This window comes from Crinia signifera, chromosome 7 (genome assembly GCF_055691185.1).
Source record: "Crinia signifera chromosome 7, ASM5569118v1, whole genome shotgun sequence".
Classification (NCBI taxonomy): domain Eukaryota; kingdom Metazoa; phylum Chordata; class Amphibia; order Anura; family Myobatrachidae; genus Crinia; species Crinia signifera.
The window spans coordinates 132289832-132315008 of record NC_139223.1 but is presented as its reverse complement, the minus strand read 5'-3'; the positions used below and the strand labels follow the sequence as shown (position 1 = coordinate 132315008).

General features: G+C 43.6%; 1 protein-coding gene across 1 annotated transcript; it reads right to left on the bottom strand.

The window, feature by feature from the left end:
* Positions 1 to 201: 201 nt before the first annotated feature.
* Positions 202 to 21693, bottom strand: MMADHC (metabolism of cobalamin associated D). Its single transcript, XM_083153839.1, has 8 exons — positions 21582 to 21693; positions 14595 to 14633; positions 14111 to 14255; positions 11032 to 11249; positions 9366 to 9474; positions 6497 to 6627; positions 1434 to 1520; positions 202 to 658 (listed from the first exon to the last, which is right to left on the bottom strand). The coding sequence occupies exons 2-8, from the start codon at positions 14601 to 14603 to the stop codon at positions 464 to 466; spliced, it is 894 nt and encodes a 297-aa protein (XP_083009965.1). The 5' UTR covers positions 14604 to 14633; positions 21582 to 21693; the 3' UTR covers positions 202 to 463.
* Positions 21694 to 25177: the final 3484 nt, after the last annotated feature.

Genomic DNA, 25177 nt, shown 5'->3' with positions numbered 1-25177 from the left:
CTGAGCCATAGCCAAATCTATTATTTTTGTCCAGTATGTGTTGGGAGTTATGGAGTGGAGGATATATCTCCGATAAACAACCAAATAAAAATGACAACACATGAATGAGGCAACAATCAACAGATCTGTTGGAAATGCTGATGTATCACAACTGTTTTTGCAATTTCAGTTCATATTAAGCAACAATACAAGATTACCAGGTGTCATTCATAAAACACTTTTAATGAATGGGGTCATGTTTAAGGAACCCATGCACAATGGTCACATTTTACACAGAAATCTTAAACCCATCTCATTCAATTAGCGGTCCTGGTTTTTATAAATAAGTTTGGCTTTTAAAGTATTTAAATACAGGAGCACAGTTTAATGTTTGAAGTAACTTGTCCATCGTCAAAAGCCATCGAAATTAATAAAAAAAAAAAAAAAGTAAAGAGGTAATGAGTATAAAATTCCACAGCAACTACTAGTGTTCCCCTAATTTTCTCATGATGGCGCTATCTTCCGAAGCGTTGGTAAAAATACTTCCTACGATGATGTTTGTTCCCCAGACATTATGACGAATCACTTTACAACATCCCAAGTCCTCAATTCGAAATCCTAGATGTCGGTAACGCTCATCAGTTTCAAAGAGCGTGTTGTTGGTGTAAGGCCCAAAATACTAAGGAAAAAAAGAAATTCAGACAATTTAAGATACTAACATATTGCTGAACCACATTCTTTATAGTACACACAAACATGGGAAGAGCATTTAATTATAATACAGTAAAAGCAACCACACTAACATAATTAAGCTTCCACTCAGGTGACTGTGCACATCCATGGGAAGAGCGTTTAAATAGCACACAAAGGCCTCCTGCAGTACAGATGCTGACAGGACATGGAATTTAAAGGTCATAAAGTTAAACCTTTCAAGTTACAGCCAAGTAAAACGTATTCGGTCGGAGCTGATTATTATGTATGTCACTTTTAGTTAAGCTTAATAAATGACAGGAAGTGGATTCCCATTCAATGGTGTTGTCCACACACTCAAGATGATGCAGTCATCTGGAAAGATCAACAATAATGGGAATATCTGAGCAGTCATGACTAACAAGCATGGGGTTTCCTTCACTATGAAAAAAACACACAATTTACAAATATATATAGTCCTGTCAACCATGGTCCTGCCAATCAGCCACTGGTGTCTAACTAGCTTTACTGCTGCTCTAGTGGATGCCAAGATCAGTGCGATCTAAACTCGTCAACCCGGCGTCCGAACAACAAATTAAAATGTATAAAAAAAAAGTAGAATGCGAAATATGAACTGAAAGACATCTTTGTGTAGAGCACGACAAGTGTCAGGGGAATTTTCAGAATGATCCTCTACCTTGGTCTTTGGAAACAATCACTCTCATTCCTAATTTCTGTAAAAAACAATTGCACCGGCCACTTACCGCTAGTCCTGATGAAGGGTCAATGAAATCTGCCCAGTAGCCTTCTGACCTCAACGCATAGCAGATTTCCTTGGCACCATTAATAAACTAAAAAAATATATAATGTTAAAATAAAGCCCTTCCAGTCCACAGAATTAGAAGAATAAAGAACTTCACATTTAAAACAATATTTGGACGTCTTTTTTTTAATCATGGACATCTACAAAGTAAAGCGTTTATAGCTGCAATGTTAACTAGTTAAACATACAATTATAGTAAGAGAACTTATCATATACCTTGGTAAATGTCTGAAACACTCCCAGGTTGTGGTTTATTGAAATGAAGATGAACGGTCATAGTGTTAAGCCTAGGCTGTGGCATCTCTAAATAATAGAATGCACCACATCTGACTCTAGGCCAATATGCCCACATTTCCAGTGCACAACATCCTGCTCTAGAACCATATTTCCACTGCGTCACATCTACCTTTACACCCATATGCCTACATTCCACTGCCATTACCCCTGCACCATATCTGTTTCTAGGACCATATCTCCACTGCACTACATCTGATTTTAGGACCCTATCTCCACTGCACCTCATCTGACTCTAGGACCATGTTCAGACCCATTCGCACGGAGGACCAATGTTGAGCGTCTGCGCAGGCGCATTTCTGCAAACACCCTATACGCCGAGCGGGGGGCGGAGAAGGGCGGGAGGTGCCGGCCAGCCCCATTGGCATATGGGAAGCCCAGTGTTTCATGGGCGTTCCCATGAGAACGCCGGGCGTTCTCAGGCTAATGAGGCCGTGACAGACATGCGGGGGGGTGGGCAGCTGACATCACCGGATGTCAGCTGCCCATCCTGTCCTCGCACAGGGCGCCCGCAGTTTAGAGTGACTATATAGGTTTTTCTGAACTGCGTGCGCGGGAGAAATCATTCATTGGTCGGTGACCATCGAATGATTTCTCCCCACTTGCGAATGGATGATTATGTAAAACATCCATTCATAGCTGTGTGGGGAGTACTGCGTGCGAGGGGGGAAATTTGCAGCCTTGCGAGTCAATCAGAATAAAAAGGTGCGTACACACAGGCTATAATTGCTGGCAATATGGACGCTGAGCGACCATATTGCCAGCGATTGGAGTGTGCACTGGCGATCAATCGACGGGTGCGCGCTCCCATTTTTAGCCCCCTTTATGATCGCTGGTCGCAGGAGCATGCTCCTGCGACCAGCTGATTACCTCTGCGGCTCCCCCGGCAGAGATTCCCTTTCAATAGCGACCATCTCTGGTCGCTGATGAAAAGGAGAAACTGAGCAATATATCGCACCCGTGTATACACAGCTTAAGGTCCCATATCTCCACTGCACCTCATCACTCTCTAGGACCATATCTCCACTGCACTTCATCTGACTCTAGAACCATATTTCTGTCATAAACCTACCTAGGACGCACTGGGTGAATATGCAAAACATCAATATCCGGGTGTTCAGGTTTATTATTCATTTATATAATGCCAGCTTATTCACTTATAGTTTACAATTAGGAACTAAATAAAGTCTACGTAACAACAGACACATGTGTAGTATAAATAAGGGTCCGCATTATGATATACCACCTATTTCTAACTTCTATCCTTCACGTGACACAGGTGATGTTCTGACTGTAACTATACAGAGAGAATGCCACAAGTGTAAATAGTAATCCATGGGTTGTGCATCCAATGTCACCTAAGCTGGGTACAAACTAAGTGAAATATCGGCTGATCAAATTAAAAAGCCGATATACCGAAAGCCCCATCGACCTGTGCGTATCCTATGGAGTGTAGTCATTGCGGCCGGCGAAGGGGATTTTATGGCGAGGAAGGATTGTTTTCAATGATGCTCGCCGCTCAACCCCTTCGCCGGTCGGTCGCCCTATTCTATGTTCCGGGGAAGTCCGCGGCTAATTTACATTAGGGGAACGATTGGTAAGTAAGTAAGTGTGTATGCACCTATCAATTGTAAGATAGGTAAGCAGATCCGTCGGTCAGCAAAATAATACAATCCATGCCCCCTTCGCTAATGAAAAGGGAACCATTGCTTGGAGCACTAAAGGCGTCGTCAGATCCATTATGATAGGGACGGAGGGGGGAGAACTAGGAGAGTCATTTTGTATAATAGCAATCTTTATGGCTGCCTCAATGACAAGTGATAGGAGCAGGGTGAAACAAATCTTCACCCAAAAACATGAGACCTACTGCTAAATCCAAGAATAAATGACATAAAGAAACTGCCAAGTTTGGAGGCTATGTGGGATGCCGGCTGATAGAGGTTTTTTCAAGGGGACAATACATTTACAAGGTGTGGTTTTGCCTTGTAAAGTTTTGACCCTTTAAAAAAAGAAAACCTCTGAGTTCAGCAGGCATCACACAAGGTCGCAGATCCCAGAGGCTATTACATTTGCCCATATTAGCTGATAAAAAAACTAAAATAAATACTGGCTTTACTGCCAACACTGTACAGAGGTTACGGACATGTAATAGATCTATATATCTGAGTTATTCACATGCATCAGGTTTGGCAGTACTTGAAGAAAAGCTCATTATTTGGACTAACACATCATGCTTGACGAAAGTCTGACAATCACTGTTGTGTCTCAGACCAAACCTCAATACGGAGGTTACATCAAACAAGCAAAACACCCTCTCCTGTTAGATTGGAGCTGACGGGAAAGAGGCAAGTGGAGAAATAGGACAATTAATGAATAATTAGACCACATTACAACAGCAGAATGCAACAGACCAGAACAAGCTTTTGAGACAAGTCGCCACTGAAACAAAAAGGGATTTGATCTCAGGATTTAATTTTCATGCTGATATTGTGAAAACCCCTCTTATTCAAAGAACTGAACACATTAATAAAGTTCAATGTTACTGTACATCATGGTGGTACTAATAACTATCAAACAGTAAATGGTGCAGTTCCTTATAAAGTAACACTACTTGATGACAAAAACGTAGACTAATCAATTCATGTATGTATGTATGTATGTATGTATGTATGTATGTATGTATCCTATTAACTTGTAGATTTAAAAAATTTGTTTTTAGTGTTGTTTAAAAAATAGACCACAACCTATTATCTACAGTAGATTGTACATGATACTTACCTGTTCAGCAGCTCCTCACATGCTCTATTTGTGAGCTCTTGCCCTACAGGCAACTGCATGAAGATGTTCATATTCAAACACCTACACAACCTCCAGTAGCATTAATATCTAATTGCATCCCATTAGGACTGTCTTGTAATCTGATGGGACTGCAATGCTATGGAATTCTATCCTAATGTATCCCTCCTATTATCCCTATAGATTGTAAACTTGCGAGCAGGACCCTCCTACCTCCATGTCGGTTTGTATCTACCCAGTTTGTTTAATCACTGTTGTTTCCAATTGTAAAGCAAAATGGAATATGCTGCGCTATATAAGAAACTGTAAATAAATAATTAATACTGTACAATTCAGCAAAGGAGACCATCCATAAAGCCTCACACACATTAAAAGGGGCTATTGGTGGCGGGGAGCTGGCACCAGCAATTTTATACGTACTTGCCGAATCTGACGTGGAAGTGATCAATGGAGGGGAAGCAACAGCCATGCTGCGCCACTGTTACCAAGAACGCTGTTGTGTGTACAGGTTCAGTCGAGGGAAGGGGGCGTTAATGACGCACGGGAGCGTGCATCATTAAGGATATTGAGTGTGCACTCTAGACGATATTGTGAATAAGGGGCTTTTAAGTGATATTGTTCACAATATAGCGTAGCGTGTATGGGGCATAACACTTAAAGCTAGAAATCAGCTACATTTGCTAAAAAGATTCTTATGGAACGTGCATTTTGTTTGACTACATATCAAATGGGGGTACTAGCTGTTAAAGAAAAAAAAAAAAGCTGGTACTCCCAGCAAAATGTGTCAGTTGTACCCAAGCACCCTTGGCAATACAAGAACCAGACCTCTAGACCGCAATTCTCTACTTTTGAACAGCCCCAAGTGCTTTATTAATAAAGTCGGGCAATAGCAGCCAGCGTTTGTGACTCTTCTAGCTATCCACTTGGAGGACCCAATCTAACCACACCAACCATGCCTATGTTGTCCAACTTGACCATACATTAAAATGCACCATGGTCCAATGGTGAATCCAATCATTTCAAAATGGTGATTTCACAGAGAGAGGATGCTTAAAAGTGGTAATGCTGAACTGGTCCATGCAGCCTATTCATTCCTAGGAGCAGTGTCTACTGACAATTCGGACCCATCCAACCAGTAGCAGGAGAGAAGATCTCCTGCTCAGGCCATTGCAAGGTCGTATTGGGGAAGGAGCTTAGGCACCCTTAAAGGTTATATCCTTCCAATAGTACCTAATGAGAAAGAGAGGAGAGGGGAATAGGGTGAAGAAGACTATGCCCCAAAGACAATGGTATGACGGGCAGTTGGATTAGAGGTAGAACCGACCCATTAGTGGTTAGCGTTCTATATTACATGCGATTTTGCTGCCCAGGAGGGGTCCTGGGCGGCTGAAGGGGGATTGGATGGGACTTCTCTGAGGGGAGAAGTTGCATAGTGTATGGGCACTTTTGGAAGAGTCCTTGGCAGGTGGGACAGTATGAAGCAGTAAATTATGAATACGACGGGAACGTGGTAGAATTCTTAGAAGTTTTGGGTATATGCACTATCCTAATAAAAGGTCATTACCAAGGATGGATTACTCACTGCACACACTGATTAATACCATAGGCGAATACCCCTTTTCCACTAGCAAAAATAACCCGGGTGGATGCAGTAGTTAGCTGGGTTTGCCCCGGGAGCAGGGGCAGTGGAAACTAGTAACACGGGTCCTGTTCACTGCAGTACAGAGGCGCCGCTGGGATATGCTCTCAACCCCCGGCCCCACCTCTCAATGACGTAATCTGCCCGGTTTAATACCAGGTCGGGGCGACAGTGGGAATGGGTTTGCAAGCCAGGTCGCACCTGGGTACAAAATCCCTGGTTTGACCCGGCTTGCAAGTGGAAAAGGGATATGTCAGTAATCAGATATAGCTTACCTTTTCCAGAAGCTTGTCCCTCTCAGTTTCTACCTCTGAGCTCCATGTCGTCATATCATTCTCAGTTTTCTGTGTCACTGTCAGAACCATTAATTTGCTACTAGGAATTTCAGGGAACATAGATGAAAAATCTGTAATCCAAAAACACAGCCGTTACTGCAAAAGGATTGACTAGTACTAGGTAACATGTCCTCATCAGTAAATTTGTTATTTCACCAAAAAGAAAAAGAAATGTACACAAATGACTACGCTGTATTACAGGCATGTTCTATGGGTGTGTGTTCTAGGGGAGCCTAATATCTTAACATTGTATATACACAACATAACTTATTGATGGAAATAAAACAATTAAAATGGGTTTTCCATTACGTGTAATCTCAATACTAATCTTTTTCATAGATTTAAATTAATTCATACATGTTGATCCCTTAAAATACATGACATTCATACCCAAATAAATTAATAGCTACAACAAGAAAGTTCTTTTTTTCATTTTTAAATTAATTTTTTTTTTTTAAATCATTTTTTTTAACATTTAATGCAAAAACTTTACTAGACCCTGACTGGCTTAACTCAACATTGGTGACTGAAATCCTGGGGGTACTGAATGCATCTGTTGCCACACATTGAATAAACCAGACAATATTTTAAGAAGTCAGTTTTCCAAGTCCACCACCAGAGGGAGCAAGTAACTTGCCAAGAACAGTATTTCATGTTATTTTACAAATTATTCAACATCATTAATAGGTGTTGTGGTAAAGACATACATACTATTGTTCAACTTTTTCTTTCTGCCATTATTATGTATCCAGCACTTAACATTGAGAAATTATTGCTCAGTACTATAAAATGAAATATGAACCCTTAGCATAAACATATGACAGTGGACTACAAGCCTGGAAATTCTGCTCCCCCCGAAAAAACACCAAAAAAAAACCTAAACATTCTTAGGGTGGTATTAAATTGTCCTCCTCTGCACTCCCCCACTCTATTCAATTGTTTCTGCCAAAGGGAATGCTAACATTTAAGCTCACTACCCCCATGGTGGTGAGCTGCATTGAGCAAAAAGCAACCTCTTTGAGTACTCAAAGGTAGGCAGGAGAGCAGTAGCAATAGCGATAAACAGTTGAATGCCTCTCTAATAGTGTGTACACACGGTTCGATATGGCTTCCGATGTTGACGATATCGTCAACATCGGAAGCCATATCGCATACATATCGCATACTGATTGTATGCATTGTAAGGGCTTCCTAGCCCGATGCGCGCTCCCGTTTAAGGAGAGATCGGAGGGGAGATAGAGTGGGCAGCACACTCTATCTAGCACAAATCGCAAGCATATCGCATGCATCGTATGTGCCTTGCGATATGCTTAAGATGCGATGTGCTATACGATTTCCAGGGCCCTGTCAGTCATCCTGTTGTTAAGTCAAAATCGCTTAGTCAAAATCTTAAGCAAATCTTAAGGCACATAGGAAATCGCATAGTAAATCAAATAGGAAATCGCATAGCAAATTGTATGGTAAAAAGTCAAAATCTTAAGTATATCTTAAGGCATATCTTAAGGAGTAGAGAAAAAAAAAAGGGAAAAGTAAAAATCGGACAAAACATCGAATCGTACATCGGATCGCACAGAACATCGAACCGTGTGTACACACTCTTATGCTGTGTACACACTAGTACAATCTGCATAAGATCCAGATGCGATTACAATTTAGACTATCTGCATACAATTTACACTATCTGCATTCAATTTAGACTATATAGTGCAGATCTGCACTATATAGACAGGGCAGCCAAGACTTTCTGGTTAAGATATGGAAGCGCGCATCTTGAACGCATCTGGATCGCTTGGGATAAAACCCATACAATCTGCATGAGATCCAGATAAGATTTTGACTATATACACTAGTACAATCTGCATAAGATCCAGATGCGATTACAATTTAGACTATCTGCATACAATTTACACTATCTGCATTCAATTTAGACTATATAGTGCAGATCTGCACTATATAGACAGGCCAGCCAAGACTTTCTGGTTAAGATATGGGAGCGCGCATCTTGAACGCATCTGGTTCGCTTGGGATAAAACCTATACAATCTGCATGAGATCCAGATAAGATTTTGACTATATAGTCAAAATCTTATCTGGATCTTATGCAGATTGTATCAGTGTGTACACAGCATTATGCAGATTGTATCAGTGTGTACACAGCATAGTGTTTAACCACAGTACAAGATTTCATACTGTATTTTGGAATTGGATAGCTCACTTTGCCTCACAGACCAATCTCACTTGATCCTCACGAGTCTAGCCTTACCTATAATGCACACCTACCTTTCTTCTCCACCAATGCAGCCTTAATATGCCAGTTGCTCCACTGGCTCACTGTACCACTCTCAACCAAACACTCTAAAGAACAAAGATCTCAACCTATCATTTATCTTAATTCCATACAAACTTCCTTCCACTTCGCTCTGCCTCTTCCTGATCACTGCTCACAAACTCCATAACTTTTTTATGTCAATCCAATCCTCTGAAATGCCCTCTTAAGTTCAGACACTAAAGCTGGGTACACCCTGGAGAACATTCTGAACAATTTTACCAAATCTGACAGGTATAAATGACAAACAGAATGTAGTTTAGTGTGTACACACTATGTCACTGCTGAAATGTGCTCCTGCACGCCATCCACGTCATCCTAGGTCACCTGTACATGGTAGATGTTGCTAGCAAGAGCCATGCTGCTCCCCCCACACTTTTAGTTATCTGTATGTAATTCTCAGTATTTGTTTGTAGGGCGTCTACTGTATTTGTGTAGTACAGACAATAAGAGTTGGGTGAAAGTGTCTGTATGGTATCAGTACCTCTTCTCAGTAGTTCTGGACAAGACTGTACAGCACATTCTACTTTTGCATTTTCAAAGTAGGTCCCCATGCTGCTTATCTCCTGGTGCGGAAGAGAAACTTCATTTCCCTAAATGAAAAAAAAAAGATTGTTCTCCGTTTAAGTTCTTCACATCAAAGAAAATCTTATAATCTTTCTCCCAAAGCAATATAAATTAATAATATATATGAACTCTGCGGCATCCACCCACAAGAAAGCACTCTTAATGCAACTTAACCCACGTGTATGATATTCACTGGGGAATATTCAATGTTTTTGCCCTCCATGCGGAGAGCTGCAGCATTCGATGCCAGCCCTCCCTGTCACCCTATTCAATGCAGCAGGGGCTCGCTGCCCCTGCGGCGAATGCCACAGGGAGCCGGGGGAAGGAGGCAGGCAGGGAGATGTAAGCCTCCCTGCCTGCCCCAGAATTTGTGGGATAGGGCTCCCGCGGACACAGGCAGCAGAGGCTGCCCCCCGGGAATGCTGTCACGGGACAGGGGTAGGGAGCCGCTTCTCTGGTCCCGCACGTGAAGTGAATATATGAATATCTAATGAGCGGCTCCCGGCCCCCCGCTTGTGAATGTGTAAAAAAATATATATATATATATATTAATGTGCTTCAAGCACATGAATAAAAATAGCACGCCCCTTCACAGAAAAAAAATCTGATTTTTTGACACTAAAAAAAACAAAACAAAAACCTTTATTTTAAAGATCACTTTCCAGTTCACTTTAAAATGATATCGAATGCAAAATGGTGAATCATGGCAAAAATAAGGGAGAAAGCAATTAGCCATCCTAGCATTGAATACACTCTCGGCGAATCCCAGTGAAAACACCATTGAAATACACCAGCGAATTGCAGCGAGCATGAAACGGAGAACTGGCCAGCATTCACTGTTCGCTTTCGGCGAACAGTGAACATTGAATAGGGTGATTCACATTTTAAGTGAAAAAGATTCACTGCAAGGAGTGAAAACAGCCCGATTCACCCAAAAAAAACCATGGTGAATCGGGAGCATTGAATACTGGCCACTGTCTCACCTGTATAGTGGGAGCTACGCACAGACATAATTTAAATAAATGTATAGTGGTTGGTGATAGGACCACTTGCGCCATCTGGTGGCTGGAAAAAACACTAACTACAGAATAAGTCAATAACGCAAAGAAAAAAAAATCATAAATTTCATTTATTAAGCACATTCTTGTATGTTGACCTGTTGCCAGAGTTGTAAGGTATTATTGTGGATAATGTGTTAGCATGCTATGTGCTGCATGATGAAGGTGCAGCCATGCTGAAAAACAGCTGTGGGTTTATGAAGGATATGCTCCTTGTGTTCAAGCAGACCATATATTTACACAAGTTCTCATGACGTTTGCCAATTATTTATGTTGCTTGTTGTAATTATGCTCTTTTTGATTTGTGACTAAATAACTATTGAGCTGTACTGAGATGTATAACTCAAACACTATGACTAAATAATTTTTTCTTGCATTTGGTGCGCTGGCCTGTTCTTTTCCAGACACGCGTATCTGTGTATATATATTATATTATATAGTGGGTCATTTGTCTATAACAGTGCATCTATTTGTCACGTACTGGTCAAAACAAGTCCGTATGTATTGTTTAACAAAATGTGTTACCTGAAATTCATTAACAAACTGTGCCATGACAAACTCGTGTCTCTCACTGGCAGCTGGCTCAGCTAGCAGGTCCGGTAAATTTCTAGGAGCCTGAATTTTCCCCTGAGAGTTCATTCCATTAACATGAGCATCAAAGCCAACATTGCCAGGTAGTTGAAAACGCTGGTCCTGAGGACCAAAAGGACCCATCATTTCATCTGGCCAAACTGTCCGGGGGACTGCGGAAAGAAGAGAACATCTCAGGGGCTCTCCCACAAAGAAAAATCACAGGATAACACCACAAACCGACCACCACCATCAAGAAAACAGGTTAAGGGGGTATTAAAGGTGTGCCAATATTTTTGACAGTTGGAAATATCGGCGCACACATATTCAATGCAGCCGCGGATTTTTTAAAACCGCCACAAATTCAGCAATTTAGTGTCAGTTTTCTTTTTTAAAAATCCTGATCTGCATTGGCGAAAACTGCCGCTAAATTGTCAAATTTGTGGCCTTTTCTGCCAATCCATGGGCTATCCGATGGTCGAACTCTAATGCGACTTTTTATCGGTGAACGGTGCCAATATTTAGGACTTTCAGAAATATCAGCACTGATTGAATTCCCCCCTAAACTGAAGTATTCAATTGTCTTGTCCCTACATTCTATTTCATAACTACTAAACTGTGAAACAGGGCATAATTGATATGTGCATGAATTTAGAAAACAGTTTTACATCTTAGCATGTGTCAGGGATACACTGCACTTTTGATGCAATGCTTGCCACCGTCAGAATCTCAGGATTCTGCGCGACAACCCGGTTAAAATTTTACATATTTATACATTCTATATAAAAATATAAATGTAAACCTTTTTAAAACAATGTGCAGTGCATCCAGAAAGTATTCACAGCGCTTCACTTTCCCCAAATTTTGTTATATTACAGCATTATTCCAAAATGGAAAAAAGTTAATCCCCTCCCCTCGAAATTCTGCACACAATACTCCATAATGACAATGTGGAAAAATATTGTAGATTTTTGCTAATTTTTTAAAAATAAAAAACTAAAGGCCCCCATACACCAGAAAGATCTTGTACCCAATCGTACAACCTCAACTGGTTGTACGCCGGATTTTATTCAGATTGTGTGTACACAATCATGCAATGCGCGTTCCCGCTGGTTGCGGGATTGGTCCTCTGATCAGACGAGCTGCATCAGTTGGGATTGGGAGCGAGGGGACGCGGATTACTTCACATGTATTCCGCGTCCGCTTGCCCCGCTTCGGGCTCGGTGGCTCGCCACACTATATAAAATCAACTCAACGCCGACGTGGATAGTAGGGGTTTGAAAAGGTCGACGGACGCGTACCGCCGCTGCTTGCCACGCTTCGGGTTGGCATTGATAGTGGGGGTGGTGTTAACAATGGGGGTGCATTTAACATAGTAATCACCCATCAGGGTGCCTGTACAATTAAAAAATCGCATTGCATGCCATTGTAATGGCATGCGATGCGACGCAATATTAAAATTGTACAGTGCGGGTCTTTAGACCCGAAAATCGGGTCCCATCGCATACCTTAATTAGTGGTATGCGATGGCATACGATGGGCGCCATGCTAGGAAACAATGACCGAAAAGCCTGTCAAAATGTTGGCTTCTGCAATATACTTTTACTTTGAACTGTGACAGTTTTTAGCCCACAAACTATCTACCCCCGATCTGCTCCTGCCTCCGATCTGTGTTCACAGATCTCTCTCTCCATATCCAGCAAGCTTGAAACAGAACAGTGTCCCTGCAAACATTGCTTTAACTATATGTCAGGACATCTTTTAACACACAAAGGAGTAATCTGGTTTGTTCAGTGGCCACTGGCAGTACTTCACCTCATGTATAATATAATGTACTCTGTTCCAGCACTGTCCTCTGCGTGCAATTTGATGCACATGGGTCAGTGCCGGCCTGCAGCAGCTAAAAGCCACTAGCAGCAGTACTGCCTAAACATTACTGGGAGCAGGTTGCGGTGCCAGACAACTTGCTTGCCTGAGCCACTGACCATAGAGATGATGTCACCTCAGTGTGAGGTCGCACACTCCTGGGTACGGTCCTGATTTCTCCTTTCAAATCACAAAGAAACATACATGATGTACCAGAATTAATGGGTATTTAGTGGTTGTTTTCTAATCACCATAGTGTAGTAGTTCCCAAACTTGGCCTTCAAGGAGCACTAACAGTCCAAGTTTTACAGGTCATCCAATAGTTAAGCCCCATACATACACACAAGGTGATGGGAGCTTCGTGCGATGAGAGATCTAGCATCATTCAGAATGCTCAGCACAGATCACTCAGCACTGCACCAGATATGTGTGCTGAGCAAACTGTCTCTGCTAATGTTCTCAATAGATAGAACACCGGCAATGACTAGATTTATAAATCTAGTCTGGCAATAGCGATGCGCAGGACCACGTATTGCCGTTGGCGGAGGCCATACACAGAGCGATCTGGGCTTCATTTCTAAGTGATCTAGTTAGATCACTTAGAAATGGGGCAGTAATCGCCCCATGTGTATGCTCCATTACGCTGTACATCAAAAACTCTAGTGACCTGGAAAGCATGAACTGTTAGTGCTCCTTGAGGACCACGTTTGAAAACCGCTGTTATCGTTACTTGTTAGTTACATAATGCAAGAAACGTGTCTGTGGACGAGGACAAGTAATATTATTCCTCTAATGCAGGGGTCCTCAAACTATTTTGATTTGGGGCCCCATCAAACAATAAAATGAATTACAGGACCCCAGCAAGTTAATGTAGAAGGTCATCACATGACATGTGTAGTCAGCAGACAGCACATACATGGCAGCATTGTGGAGGCACAGAGTGATGGGAGGAGTCTAAAACAGACAATTCAACAGAATTTTTAGACTCCTTGAATCACTGACTGAGATCAGTAAAGTCATCAGCCTGATGGTCAGCAACATGGAGTCGCGACCCCATTCTGAGAAGGTTGGGACCCACTGTTTCAGAACCGCTGCTCTAATGACATCTTATGGAATACTCCTTAAACCGCCCTACCGTTTATGATAAGCTCTTAAAATGATCCCTTACGTATGTCTGGGGGTGTGGTGTATATGTGAGGTTCATCAGAGCCAGACGATCCTGCAGCAGAAAAAGCTCGGGTTCCTCTCACCCTTCTGATAAGAGAGCAAAACCCTGGGAGGTAGGTGACCAGCCTGGCTCTCCTACAGAGTGCCTAGAAAACATAGTGAATTATTATTTAAACATAAAATGTAAATATATCTTAAAATGACCTTACATTTAACATTAAAAATTCTTGAAGCTATGGATTTTTTGTTAAAGGGTGATCACTGGTTTTAAATCCCAGGTCGCCAACCCTGGTAAAGAGCAGGGTCGGTGACCTGGTATTTAAGACCTGGGTTGACCCTCTCACACCGAAGAAAAACCTGGGTTATTCAGCAAATTACCAGGTTGAAAAGCTTTAATCGGGTAATTTGCTTCTTGGTGTGAAAGGGGTACAACACACCATGTAATGACCCTGCAAATAATATAAAAATAATTAAATATTACTCACATTAGCCATGCTATTGTGATACTGAATAATGTTCTTTACCTGAAACAAACAAAAAACATATACATATAATTATGGACGTATATTAAAACAAAAACCTGCGAACACTATGTTCTGAGTCAAACAGAAAAGCGGTTGTTGTGCACTTTTTCACACTGCACATTTATCTGAGGCTTCCTACGTACCTCTCCAGATCATTAGAAGTAGCACAGAAGTCAGCCGGACCTTTACTTGTGGCTAAATATGTATAACGGAGCATTTGCTCTCCGGAGGAGCACGTGTGGACATAATTGTGGGCTATCCAGAGTTGAAGAGTATGACAACATTTGGTGATGTCTCATTCACACGAGAACCAGGGTTGAGGGACCCCACCCCCCCTCAAAAAAAAAAAAAACACGACTTTTTGATTTTTTTTTCCATTAATGGTTTAATGATTTTTTTAAATCATGTTTACTAAGTGGTAAACCTGGTTGCTTTTTTTGAAGAGGGGGTCCCCCAACCCTGGTTCTTGTGTGAATGAGACATTTTTAACAGTGTGTGAAACATTGCTATGTATTATGGTGTGTACACACAGTACTTTTTGCCTTCCGATGTTAACGATATAGTCAACATCGGATCGGATGCAGATCGCAAGGGTTTCAACCCTTCAGATCCCGATCCGATTCCGATGCACGTTCACGCATCGCAAGGCAGAAAGTCTTGTCTGCCATGACTATATAGTGCAGATGTATGCAAATCGGATGTGCCTTCAGATACTAGCCACGATCCGATCAGATCGTGGCTAGTATCTGAAGGCACATCTGACCGTGTGTAGAGAGCATTTCCCACCTATTCAATAAAGTCTGGTTTTTCACCAGGTGGATTGGCAGAATAGAAGCGGATCCATCTGCTTTTGAAGGAAACACTGTCAAATCTGACAGGTTTCCGGCAATCTCAATCTGTTGGATTGAAGCATGGAGAACAGCACTGGGTGAGCAGCAGCTCACCCGGCACCATCCTACTGCGGGACCGGAGCAGGCCACCTCCCGCCGTTGCTCACCTGGTCCTGGGTGAGCAGCAATCATTCGGAGTTGGCCACTGATTTTAATAGGTAGTGTCGGACCCATTTTGACAAATAAATGTCAGAATGGAACTGACACTAATTCAATATACCCCTAGGTACAGTATATTTCTCTATTGCAGAGAGAGAATCAGCTATGGGCAACATGCCCATTTTACACTTGTAGAAGCTTGAGTAAAACACAGAAAGTATACACCGGCGTGACTGGTACGACCTAAAGCATAACACATATGGCAGTGAGATTTGATTTCACACACGCCAGAAAAGTGTTTCAGAAGGAATGGAAGACATACGTCAGGGATGGGGAACCTTTGGCCCTCCAACTGTTGATGAACTACACATCCCATAATGCACTGCTACAGTTTTGCTATTTGGCCATGCTAAAACTGTTGCAAGGCATGTTGGGATGCGTAGTTCAACAACAGCTGGAGGGCTGAAGGGTTCCCATCCTTGACCTACGTGATTGCACAGTGTGGTAAATCATACACAAGTAAGTAAGTTAGTAAGTAAGTTTTATTTATATAGCGCACTTTCTCCAACAGGACTCAAGGCGCTTTACAGACAATAAAAATAACAATGCACAAGGTACATGCCAGTGCAGCATTATTCACAGGGATATTTTCACAGCCTGCTAGCCCGACTTACCAAATATGCCAGCCAAGGGAGGGCTAGTGCCAACACACTGATCAGATCTTTCCCCCTGGAAGGAGTGTCCCAGCTGCCCCTCCACCTCGACTGGATGTGACTATTGCAGACTCACAGCACCCCCCGCCCTATACAGAGGCCATCAAATAGCGAGTGAGATGCCCAGTCTGTGCTCACACCCCCTGCCATAATGCCACCAGGAATAAAACAATTTCTGTGGAGAACACTGCAGCGAAGTATAACTGAAAACGCATGAAAATGTTGCAGGTCACATTTTGTATATACTATGTAATAATTGTCCCTATAGATTGTAAGTTTGCAGCAGGGCCCTCCTATCTCCATGTCTGTCTGTTGTTACCCAGTTTGTTTTACCACTGTCTACTATTGTAAAGGGACAGAAATATATGGATACCCAAACAGTACATCCATATATGCTTGTTCAACATCTTATTCCACACAATAGACATTAAGGGGGTGATTCAATAGTTTTTTGGGGGTGCCCATCAGAACATTTCAATCATTGCTCTGATCAGGCTCCCATTACTTTTAAGCTCCCAATAGATGGGGTTTACCCTTGAATATCAGCCTAACCCATCTGAAGAAGTCCCTGTAACACAACAAGTCCCGTTCGGGCGTCCAAATGGGACACTTCCTGCACATTTCTGATCACACCTCAGGAGACTACAAGCAGAAATGTTGGCAGTGATTGTGCCTAAACAGCAGAACAGATGAATTGTTGGTGTTGGGTACCAAATAATGGCTGAAGTCTCAGAAACAATTGACTCACCCTCTAATATAGAATTGGTCACCCCTTTGCTGCTGTAACAGCCTCCAATACTCTTAGTGGAACATGGCTCATGAAATTTGCATCCATTCAGCCACAAGAGCAGGGCTTGTCACCTCTGGGCCAGTTTGCCCTGCCACCGTTTTCCTACAAGGGAATGCCACAACTGTAGCAGGGCATGCTGGGATGTAGTTTCACAACAGTTGGAGAGCCACAGGTTGGTCAGGCCTGCACCAGATAATTAGTGAGAGTGGGTGATAAGGCCTGACTAGCAGTCAGAGTTCCAATTCTTCCCAAAGGCAGTAAGTAGGGTTGAGGTCAATATTCTTGCCAAGCCTATCAAGTTCTTCCACACCAAACCTGACCTGCTGAATAGTCCATCCCACTGCCTGGTGGTAAGTTGTGATGTGTCACTCAAGAGCAATAACATCACTTACTGGTGACATCCTATGACACTGACAGATTGATGATTAAAGTCCTGATGTTAATGTTTGACTATGGAGCATACAAGTCTTGATACGTGATTGTCTGCATGTTACCAATGGGTGTGTCTGGAATGGCCACATACTAATTAGAAGGGGGGGGCACTTTTATCATGTAGAGTATCATACGCAAGAAACATTTGGGTACTCTATTGACACATCTAGCTGGATACGGCACACAATGTGGTCCCCAGCCAGTGTGGAGGTGCGAGAGATAAGTATTAGGTGATAGTGTGTGTCCTGTTATATACTGCACAATCAGAGACATATGCTCAGGGAGTGTATGATCGATATGTGATAGTGTTTCTCCATATTCATCATGCAGATATAACAGACACACAGTGTGGCGGTGTAAGAGTGGGGGGGGGGGGGGGGGGGGGGGGAGGAGAGAGAGAGAGAGAGAGAGAGAGAGAGAGAGAGAGAGAGAGAGAGAGAGAGAGAGAGAGAGAGAGAGAGAGAGAGAGAGAGAGAGAGAGAGAGAGAGAGAGAGAGAGAGAGAGAGAGAGAGAGAGAGACACACAATACTGTAGACTCAGCACTCAATGTAGCTAGTTAATATCATGCACCGGGTGACGGACCTGTGGGTAGTGGTGTGTGAGGCGGCACTCTCGGTCTGGTGAATCCTGACGAAGGTTGTAATAAACTGAAACGTTGAAACTGCATATACCTGTGTAAAGGTATTATTTCTGCAAAGACTGAGAGTGCCGCCTCACACACAACTACATATATTAGCTCATATTCCATCCCTATACATTTGTACTTCTTATAAATACAATAAAAATGTAAATGTGATGCTTGTACTTCATATAAAAACCATCTGCAGTTATATTATTGCTAAATTTATAGAACACTCAAAGAAAACAATTGTATAGCATCAGTGGTTTCTGAAGCCACTTTCACGTTTATGCATAAGTCCTTTACCCATACTTTATAGGGGGATGCAGTTACAATCCCGGCGGTCAGAATCCCGACCGCCGAAATGCCGACACATTCTCCCTCCGTGGGTGTCCACGACACCCCTGGAGGGAGAATAAATTAGTGTGCCGAGCGTAGCGAGGCACCGGGCCCGCTGCGTGGCGAGCGCAGCGAGCCCGCAAGGGGGGGCCATCCACGTCCCCCCCCTTGTCGGCATTTCGGCTGTCAGGATTCTGGTGTCGGGATTCTGAACGCCGGGATCCCGACCGCCGGGATTCAATACTGAATCCCTTTATAGGGGATAGCTGACACACGATAGATACATCGATCCAGTGAGAACACTAGCCCTGACCGATTAATATCCAGCATGCTGGATATTAATCCCCAGGCGATATCAACGTGCGGAGCAGTGCATTACTATGGCCCCTACATACGGAGAGATGTAGAGGCATTTCCTAAGCGATCTAGTGAGATCGCTGAAGGTGCCCATACGGGATGCAGTTAAAATCCCGGCGGTCGGGATCCCGGCGTTCAGAATCCCGACGCCGGAATCCCGACCGCCGAAATGCCGACACATTCTCCCTCCTGGGGTGTCCACGTCACCCCTGGAGGGAGAATAAATTAGTGTGCCGAGAGTAGCGAGGCACCGTGCCCGCTGCGTGGCGAGCGCAGCGAGCCCGCAAGGGGGGGCGATCCCTTGTCGGCATTTCGGCTGTCGGGATTCCGGCGTCGGGATTCTGAACGCCGGGATCCCGACCGCCGGGATTCAATACTGAATCCGCCCATACACGTTACAATAATGATTGTATACAATATCGTAGACAAGATTGCGTCTCGGTTTTGTGATGAGATATAGTACAAAAAGTATGTGCAACACATACCACTTGCACTAGATCTCATCTCATACCAAGATGCGATATTGTATACAATAATTGTAATGTGTTTGGCCACCTTTAGAAAACGCACCTAAATCACTAATATATGCCTCATTACAATATATTATATATAGATAGAGAAGGTAGGTGTGTCCGGTACTCCCCGCAATCAAAGGGTTAATGCCCGGGTGCCAACCCGGGTGGGGACTCCACAAAAATGTAGTGCAAATGTAGTCCACTCCGGGACTTGGTGAAACACAGCAAATTTTAGTGTTAAACGGCCAACGTCGTTTCGGGAGTTACCCCGTCTTCAGGACCAACAAAAACGGTTTGTGTTGGTCCTGACGACGGGGTAACTTCCGAAACAACGTTGGCCGTTTAACACTAAAATCACCAAGTCCCAGAGTGAAGCGTATTTATTTTGCGATTACATATATACAGAGGCGGGCTGGGCCGGGGGGCAGAGTGCCACATGCCCCCCAGGCCGGTATGACTAGCTGCTGGCTGGGGCGCTGTGTGCATCTTGCACATGCTGCTGCAGCCCAGCCATCACCGCTGCAGCCGCCGGCCACCTCCATGTGTCCAGCACACTCCCGGCTTCCTGGCAGTGGCCACACGAATATAGGGTGACGGCCTCTCCCAAAATGGCCGCCACCTTATAGGAGACAGACACTAGAGGTACTGCTATACCTCTAGTGTCTGTAAGAAGAGAACAGCGCGGCCAGCGCTACCCGGAAGTGCTGATTCGGGTAGCACTGGCGCGCTATTTTTAAATGGCACCCGTTGGTGACAAGCATGTACCCTGGCTCGGCTCCCCCCTGGCAAAAAATCCCCCTGACAATAATGAAACACCTGTCAAGAAGCATGTAACCCCTGGCAACAAGCGATATAGGTAAGCAGCATTTATATGGTATAATTATTTAGTTTAATGGGCATTACAGTATTGGCATTATGCTTAATGGGCATTATGGCATTTGGCATTATGTTTTATGGGCATTACATTGTTGGTATTATGTATAATGGGCATTATGGTGATGGCATTATATTTAATTGGCATTACGGTGTGGCATTATGTGTAATGGGCATTTCGGGGTGTGGCATTATATGTAATTGGCATTATGTGTAATGGGCATTACGGTGTGGCATTATATTTAATAGGCATTACGGTGTGGCATTATGTGTAATGGGCATTTCGGTGTGTGGCATTACGGTGTGTGGCATTATATGTAATTGGCATTATGTGTAATGGGCATTACGGTGTGTGGCATTATGTGTAATGGGCATTTCGGTGTGTGGCATTATATGTAATTGGCATTATGGCGTTGGCATTATGTGTAATGGCTTTATGTGTAATGGGCATTACGGTGATGGCTTTATGTGTAATGGGCATTACAGTGTGTGGCATTATGTTTGATGGGCATTATGTCTGTGATGGCTTTAGGTGTAACGGGCATTACGGTGTGTGGCATTATGTTTGGGCATTATGGTGTGGCATCATGTCTGTGATGGCTTTATGTGTAATGGGCATTACGGTGTGTGGCATTATGTGTAATTAGCATTACAGTGATGGCTTTAGGTGTAATGGGCATTACAGTGTAAATTTTTGCACACACTTCGGCGCACACTTTCCCCATTTCTGTTGTACGTGTGTGTGTGTGTGTGTGTGTGTACGTGTGTGTGTGTGTGTGTGTGTGTGTGTGTGGGGGGGGGGGGAGGATTGTTTAATCCTTGCTGCATACTAGATGGGAGAGGATAGGGTGGTGGAACGATGGTGATGGGCCACTTGCTTGTGTTGCCCCCCAGGCTGAAAGTTGCCAGCCAGCCCCTGTATGTATATATATATATATATATATATATATATATATATATATATATATATATATTCTCAAGGTCAGAACATGAGACCCCCTGGGCTAAAACTGTCTTAGCCCACTATCCACATGGACATGTACTGGAATAGTAACCTGCCCATAGTGAGTTTTGATGTTCTAAAGCGGTTCAGTTATGCTAATCCAAGGGTCCCATGTTGTCAACTTGAACATGCATGTCGGTATCTCTATATACACTGAACATAAACAACATGGCTTGAGTATATATAACATCTGTATACTTTATGTGGGTGTCTCCATATATTACATGGAAATTAACGATATACCGGTGTATACAGTCTCCCGGCTGCATAGCGGTCACTATGACACTGACAGATCCACAACACGGAGTCCCCAGTACCTGTCCCAGCCGTGTCACTCCCGGGTTCCCCAGCACCCGCCTGCCGCCTTGCTGCCCTCTGCGGCTGCTGATGCGCTCATACGCCCACCCAGCGCAGCTTCTGATTGGTGAGTCGCCTCAGAGATGTAAGCGATCTTCCGATTGGTTCAGAACGCGGAAGCAGATGTAACTTAAAACATGATTGAATATGAATGTTGACTGACAACTTCCTTGTCCAATAGAGGAAAAAACACCCATTTACCTTTTTATTTTTGCGTCAGTTATTATTATTCTGTCCTGAATCATGGGTCACTGGGTGACAAAAAACACACAGATAGCGATACAAACACTGTCTGATACATTACTGGTACTCTTCTACAGTCACAGTCGTTTTGATGCAGCTTGCTTATCAAGACCAAAGCTGCAGACAAATGCAGACCAAAGCTGACGAGTGCAGAGAGGAGCCATCTAAGGCACAATTCTCAAACTTGGCCCTCATCAAACCACACAGGTCACATTTTCCAGGCCGCCTGTTAATGTGTAAAATAGGACAGGTGGGGATACACAGCACATCAGCTGGGTTACCTGGAAAACATGGCCTGGGGACACAGTTTAGAACCATTGGTTGGATGGAAGTATCAAAACTTTGCGCAGCCATCCAGAGCTGTCATTCTGCATTTAGTATTATTATATAGCACAGATGTTTACCACAAGTGAGGGCAATCATACACTAATGGGCATACAAACATAGCGATTTTTGACTATTTTCTAAGCGATCTGACTAGATTGCTTAGAAATGAAGCACAAACCGCTGTGTGACTGTGTGTGTGTACTGTATACCCCATAGTCAGGGCTATTTTTCTGCAGGCTCCAGCAGGAACTGTGGCCCTTATTCTAGTTCACTCTTTCTGACAAAATATTTCTTAGATGGACAAAACCATGTGCACTGCAGGTGAGGCAGGTGTTACTTGTGCAGAGATAATTAGATTTGGGTGGGGTTTTACACCTGCCTCACCTGCAGTGCCCATGGTTTTGTCTATCTAAGAAATATTTTGTCAGAAAGAGTGAACTAGAATAAGGGCCACAGTTCCTGCTGGAGCCTGCAGAAAAATAGCCCTGACTATGGGGTATACAGTACACACACACAGTCACACAGCGGTTTGTGCTTCATTTCTAAGCAATCTAGTCAGATCGCTTAGAAAATAGTCAAAAATCGCTATGTTTGTATGCCCATTAGTGTATGATTGCCCTCACTTGTGGTAAACATCTGTGCTATATAATAATACTAAATGCAGAATGACAGCTCTGGATGGCTGCGCAAAGTTTTGATACTTCCATCCAACCAATGGTTCTAAACTGTGTCCCCAGGCCATGTTTTCCAGGTAACCCAGCTGATGTAACCCAGGTGTAAAACCCCACCCAAATCTAATTATCTCTGCACAAGTAACACCTGCCTCACCTGCAGTGCACATGGTTTTGTCCATCTAAGAAATATTTTGTCAGAAAGAGTGAACTAGAATAAGGACCACAGTTCCTGCTGGAGCCTGCAGAAAAATAGCCCTGCCCATAGTGGTGCGTGGCCTCAAGCATCGCTATTGCATACGTATACCTCCCAACATGATCCTCTCCAGCAGAGAAAACTGCTCTGTTCCTGGACTTTCCTCTTAATTTATGATTACCACTTTACTATTAAAGTCTTTTCCGCATACCTTCCAACATCTGTGTTCCTGGAAACGGGACGGCCTCGTGAATGATGCATCCCTCATTTTTTGCCCTTCTGCAGTGCTGAATAGAACCCTTCAGACTGGGGGGACCCATAACTGCTCCCCCTGCTGCAGGACACTGGAACCAAAAACAGAGACGTTCATGCGGAAAGCAGAACAGTTGGGAGGTATGATTCCGTCATATTTAGTAATATTTGCAGGCTGTGCGATATTAAGTATTCCTTATTTCTGCAATTCAATAAAAATTATTTTCCCCCTGATTATATTATTACTGAGTCATCAGGACAGTCTGCAAATGTCACTGTAGGCTAAAATGGCCTAACACTAAAGCTAGGTACACATATATACAATCGTCGGGCTGTTCTTCCAATCTGGGGGCAAACGGCCGTTCGATTGTATAGGTGTGTACGCTGTCCCAATTGCTGCTGTGCGATCGATAAACGGCCAAAAACGCTCTTGGCCGTCCACGGTCGGTCGGTCGAAGGTTCTTTGCTGCTTAATATTTCATCCGACAGGACGGCTCCATATCGGAACAAAAGTGAAGTGTGTACGCACGTTCGATCGATATGCTTGACAGTTTGACAAAGCACGGTGGTATGCTGCATTATGAGAGACCCTGTAACCCTTTGCCTGCTGTTTTAACTAATGTGTGTTTAATGCCTCACTGCCCAACACTTTAGAGGCATCACTTTAAGACATTAATCAATGTTGAAGTTTTAATAGAGTGTGCTGGAAGCTCTTTGCAGGGCACCATAACACACTATTAAAACTTCAACATTGATTAATGTCTTAAAGTGATGCCTCTAAAGTGTTGGGCAGTGAGGCATTAAACACACATTAGTTAAAACAGCAGGCAAAGGGTTACAGGGTCTCTCATATACTTCTTCTTGCGATTGTTTGGACGGGAGTACATCGGACGTCGCAAGTAAAATTGTACATATGTGTACGCGCAGAACGGTCGTATGTTTTGGACGGTCGAACGTGTATTCGGTCGAACGAACGGTCGCAAGAAAAATGAAATTGTACATATGTGTACCCAGCTTTACTCCAAAAGCCTAGCAGACCCTATAAAAACCTACGGGGGCTGTTTCTGCTTTCGGAAATGGAGGGACTTCCATGGTACATGAAAGGCATCCTAAGCATTTGTGGATATTCCCTGAAAAATTAGTGTTTTCAGGGTGGATCCTACAAAATATTATTTGATAAACTGATCACTTTATGGGTTATTGTTATCTCAAATGGAACTTGTTAACCAAGGTGTTGTTCGCTGAAATGTTACCAGTTCGTAAAATGGATTTAGAAAGTGGACTCAAGGCCCCCATACACTATGCGATTTTGGGACGATTTCATCCGATTTCGGCACTTTGGGCCGATAACCGGGTGAAATCGGCCCAAAATCGCAGTTGTGTGACATCTGATCCGATGCGCGGTCCCGTGCGCATCGGATCAGGGAGGTCGGACGGTCAGCACATAAGATCACGTCCGACCTCCCTGTATGCATATGCCTGCCGACCTGATCGGGGGGGCAGTTGGGCGGGCAGCGGGTCCCTGAGTGCTTAGCTGGCGGCGCCGGCGAGTGCTGACCTGGCCGGGCGGTGTGATCACAGATAGCAGCGCTGCGGGACAGGCAGTGCAGTGGCAGGTAATAGATTTTTAAAATACCTGTCAATCAGAGAATGGCCAGTCATTTAACAGGTATTTAAAAAAATCGAATACCCCCCACTGCACTGCCCGTCCCGCAGCGCTGTGCTGATATCTGTTATCACACCGCCCGGCCAGGTCAGCAATCGCCGGTGCCACCAGCTAAGTGCTCAGGGACCCGCTGCCCGCCCCACTGCTCCCCCTGATGAGGATCACCACCGCCCCCTGCTCCCCGACAAGTGATAAATCGCA